This window comes from Lynx canadensis, chromosome D3 (assembly GCF_007474595.2).
Source record: "Lynx canadensis isolate LIC74 chromosome D3, mLynCan4.pri.v2, whole genome shotgun sequence".
In the NCBI taxonomy this organism is placed as follows: domain Eukaryota; kingdom Metazoa; phylum Chordata; class Mammalia; order Carnivora; family Felidae; genus Lynx; species Lynx canadensis.
In genome coordinates, this window is record NC_044314.2 from 64,168,080 (window position 1) to 64,173,052 (window position 4,973).

At 50.2% G+C, this 4,973-nt stretch overlaps 1 gene segment (V, D, J or C); it reads right to left on the bottom strand.

Annotated features, from left to right (window-relative positions):
• Positions 1 to 1,038: 1,038 nt before the first annotated feature.
• On the bottom strand, positions 1,039 to 2,393 carry LOC115498693. The segment is given in 2 exon segments: positions 1,039 to 1,476; positions 2,315 to 2,393. Coding segments are annotated over 2 exon segments (399 nt in total).
• Positions 2,394 to 4,973: the final 2,580 nt, after the last annotated feature.

A 4,973-nucleotide genomic window follows, 5' to 3' on the forward strand; every position in this document is an offset into this window, starting at 1 on the left:
GAAAGGGAGTTGGGGCCACAGAATGACAGAGGAAGGTCACCCCACGTGAGCATGCCTGGTGCTTGGCAGAGGGCAGCTCTCCATACAGGAGCAGTTCTATGTGAGCTCAGGTAGGCCCCATCCTCTGCTGGACTCAGTTTCCCTGTCTATCAGATGGGAGGCCCCAGACTAGGAGTTGGGACATGTAGGAGTTGAGTCTGTCTTGTTAATAATTTTGGGCCTCAGTTTTCCTACCTGTGAAATGGGGCCATAATCCTGGCTGTCAACCTCACAGAATCCTTGAATGGCTCAGCTGAATAACATGTGTCCCCATGTTTTATAAATAGTATGGGCACAATAAGGCCACTCTATAATATCTTAGGGTACAGTTGCCTTTTGGAACCACAGATCTGGTCAGGGCCAAGGCCTTCAGGAGTTCTACCCCTGGGCTTGCTTCCTCTGAGCCCCATCCCTGTCCCTCTCCTGGGCTCTGGACATTCCAGTCAACTAGCAGGGCTCAGCATGTGCGTTCATGCCCTTGTCCTGCCTATCCCCTGCCTGTGGCACTGAGCACTCCTCCACCCTTGAGAACTCTTGCCCCTGGGACCCTGCCCTGGCCTGCCTCCCAGCATCCTCAGCACGTCCCTTCTCTGCATGGTGGCATCAGTGGGGGCATTCAAGGAAGGAAAGTGGACATCTCAGGAGGGGGTCTAATAGCAGACAGTGAGGCCCCAGGTCCAGGGAGGAGCTCAGACATTATCCAGGAGTCCATGGGCTTCAGTACTGCTGGTGACTGATGTGGTCCATGCAAGAAAAGCAAGCATACAGACATGGTGGAGGATAGTCTATCTTGGTTCGATTTGTATCTCCTATTCTGGAATATTCTCTGGCAATTCTGGATGAGAGTAAAACTACCCCTCAAAAAACATGAGGATGCCTTCTGCCAACTCCTTTCCCACAGGATGAAAAGAATGGTGTTCATGTTTGAAGATGGTTGAGTTTAGGGCACAAAGTGATGAACCCCAATGAGAACACGATTTCTGATTGAATGAAGGACTTTTTATTGAGCATTGATTGGGTGCAGGGAGAAGGGCTGGGATGATCCTGGTGGGAGGAGAGACCTTCCTGGAGGTCCATTGGCTGCACATCCTCTTGGGTGAGTGGGGGTCTCAGGTACCTAAGAGCACTCTGAGGGCACCACCCTCTTCTCCACGGTGCTCCCCTCGTGTGTGACCTGGCAGGTAAAATTGCTATAAGATTTCCACTTGTCAGGTGACAGACTCAGGTAGCTGCTGGCCACATACTTGTTGTTGCTCTGTTTGAAAGGCTTGGTGGTCTCCACGCCCTGGGTGACAGGGGTCCCGTCTGCCTTCCAGGTCACCGTCAAGTTGCCAGGGTAGAAGTCACTGATGAGGCACACCAGGATGGCCTTGTTGGCTCTGAGCTCCTCAGAGAAGGGCAGGAAGAGCATGACCAAGGGTGCGGACTTGGGCTGACCTGTGTGGACAGAGGAGAGGGGGGAGAAACACAGGGAGAGTCCAGGCTTTGGGCAGCCCTTTCCCCATCTATAGCCTCTGTGACTTTTCCCATGGTGGCCATGCTGGTTCACCCAGGGGATCCTCCTTTCCACTTCAGCCCTGGACAGCAGGCAGTTCCCCGTGCTCCCAATAGCCCTTCTGTGTCACCTCTCCCAGGTAGATGAAAGGTGCATCTGCAGCCTCGGTTTCCCCCTCAGCCCAGCGTCTGGCCCCCATATCACTTCATTCTTCTGGATCCGGGTACTTCCCCTGTGAACTACAGTCTACCACCTAGCCTGCCAACACAATCCTGATGACTGCTGACTTTAAGGGGCAGCTGTGTAGCTCTGAGCCTCCACTCACTCTCCACTTGGTCACTCTCACCTTAGACAGGTGAGACACCTGGGGCCCTGGGATTATGGGGCTCCAGGGACAGAAAAAAACTCTTCCCATGGGACCTGCTCCTTTCTTTTCCTTTTTAAAAAAGTGTTTACTTATTTTTGAGAGAGAGAGAGAATGGGGGAGGGACAGAGGGAGAGGGAGACACAGAATCTGAAGCAGGCTCCAGGCTCTGAGTTGTCCGCACAGAGCCCAACATGGGGCTAGAACCCACTAACTGTGAGATCATGACCTGAGCCAAAGTTGGACGCGTAACCGACTGAGCCACCCAGGTGCCCCAGGACCCACTCCTTTCTGATCAATGTCCTGGGAGGGCCGTGCTTCTGGTCACCTTGTCCTGCATCACTCATGTCTCTGTGTCCCTGCATCCTCATAGCCTCATAGAGGCCCCGAGCGCTTCAGCCTGGACCAAACCAGACTGCTCTGTCCTCCTCCCATGGACCTCCTCTCGGGTTGCTCCTCTATGTTCCTGAAGGCTGAGGTCACAGCCCCAGCCATGTCCCCAACCTCGTGGATGGGCTTCAAGCCCTTAGCCAAGACCCCAAACGACTCTCTCCAAGGCTGCCCCAGTGCCCCTAGTCAGAACCAGTCTCTGGACCCCACACAGGTGTCTGCTCTGGAAGAAGGGAAGGAGTCCCCAGTTTTGGACCAACGCCCCTAACCCAGGCCCTAGGACCTGACCACATTCAATTGTCAGACTCTAAAGGTAAATGCTTGTACCATTGAAGTTCTTCCTTCTGGTTTCCCTGAGACCAACCCACCTCCCCCAGATCCCACAGATTTGCTAAGGGCAAATCTTCCCTTAAGGCTGGGAAGCAGATAGGAAACGGCCTCCAGAGAAAAGTAACTTTCCTCAGACAACAGAGGGGTGGGACATGTTGGGAAATATGGTGAAAGCCACTTACCTAGGACGGTGAGCTGGGTTCCTTCACTGAAAACAAGCCAGGGTGATTGAGTTTCGGACCAAAACCCACCGGGCCAGCACCTGGGGCCTGCCCCGTGGGGGCCAGGCCAGAACAGGAACCTGTGATGGGCACAGGGCTGTAGCAGGTGGGGCTGGGCAGCCAGCCTCCCAGAAGCTGTGGCACACCTGGATGAGCCCACAGCCCTGAGGTGTCCCTGTGCCTAGCCCTCTGTTTGAGGCCAACTCCACCCATGGTCTTGTGTATTACCCCTTTCCAAGGCTGTCCTGGTCATCTCCTGATCCTCAGTGCTGACAGTGACACTGCATACAGTAGGTGTTCAATAAATCCTTGAGTGCCTCGTTCTTTCACATGGTGTGGCAGAGTGAGTCCTAAACTGGCTCAGACCTGTCTGACCTCTCTGGCCTCATTTAGGGCTTCTGAGGGTTCGTCTCCTACAATTTCTCATGGTCTAGCCAGGTGGCTTCCTCCCTGAGCCTACTGGTCTGGGACTGGGTCATTCCTGACTCATGGTGCTCCCATGTGAAGACCCACACACACACTTTTTCTCTACACGTCAAAGACACAATTCAATTCCACCTCTTTTATGAAGCTTTCTCTGATCTCTCAGACCACTGTCTTTCTGAGACACCTGTCTGTCCATCTATCCATGTGTCCATCCATCCACCCATCATCCACATATCCATCCATTCATCCATCCACCCACCCATCCATCCAACAGTAGCTCCAGGCACTGTTTCACATGCTTGGACATGGCAGGCTCCCCTGGCTTTCATCTCCATCTCTCCCTGAAAGCTCTCAGGTCAGAACCAACAATGTCCTCTTCCTGGTCAATTCCCTAGTTCCTGTTGTACATTATGGCTCTACAGGATTCAACACAGAGTCAGCCTCTCTTTTCAGTGACTCTCTTCTTGTTGGCACCTGAGATCCCACATTCTTCTCCCCTGACTTCTCTTTCACCCCAGTCAATGCATGGCAGCTGACTCCCAGACTGGCACCCTGGGTCCTCCTCCTTCTTTGCCATCTTCCTACATTGTGGATTCCCACTACTGCCCATTTTGTAATGCTCGAGTCTATTCCAGCCCCAAACCCTCTCCTTGGCTCTCCCTAAATTACCTACTGACCATCTCCAGCTGGATGTCCAATAAGAATCTCAAACTCTCCGTGTCCAAATGAGACTGACCACCCTTTCCCCCTAACCCAGCCCTTTGTCTGTCTTCACCTTGTCACACGTGACCACGAGTGCTCTCACTACCCAACTCTCAGGCCCAAAACCTGTCTTCTTAGATCGTGCATCTAAATATTCCCTTTTAAAGTTAAAACAAGGGGCGCCTGGGTGGCTCAGTTGGTTGAGCGTCCGACTTCAGCTCAGGTCATGATCTCATGGTCTGTGAGTTCGAGCCCCGTGTCGGGCTCTGTGCTGACAGCTTGGAGCCTGAAGCCTGCTTCAGATTCTGTGTCTCCCTCTCTCTCTGACCCTCCCCCATTCATGCTCTGTCTCTGTCTCAAAAATAAATAATAAAACATTTTTAAAAAAAATTTTTAATGAAAAAATAAATAAATAAATAAAATTAAAACAAGACTCAGAATAATTGAGAAGCAATAGAATCACCCTGATACTCCAAAACCACAAGAAGCCCCAGGTTTTGCCTTTGCTGATGTTAACTCCTAACTGATACAAGGATGTGACATTAAGTTGGGGCTTATTGCATGCAAACATCTCCGCCAGAGGATTGGACCAGTGCATTTCCACCTTAGAAGCTGGTCCAGTCAGATGTTGTTGGTTTTGTGCTGCAATATGATTTTTGTTTTAAAATTATAATAATATTACATATATAACACAATTAAGCAATAAAATACATTTAAATACCTTTTTAAAGTGTAATATTTATCTCTCCATCTGTCCTGTTGTGTGTAGTGCCATTTTCCTCTTTTTTTCTTTTTCTTTCTTTCTTTCTTTCTTTCTTTCTGTGTATGTGTGGTAAAACATACATAGCATAAAATTTTACCAATCTCAGTCATTCTATGAGGCTAGCATTACCCTAATACCAACACCAGACAATGACATTATAAGAAAAGAAAACTACAGAACAATATCTCTTATTAATATAGATGCAAAAATCTTCAACAAAATATTTGCCAATTGAATACAAGA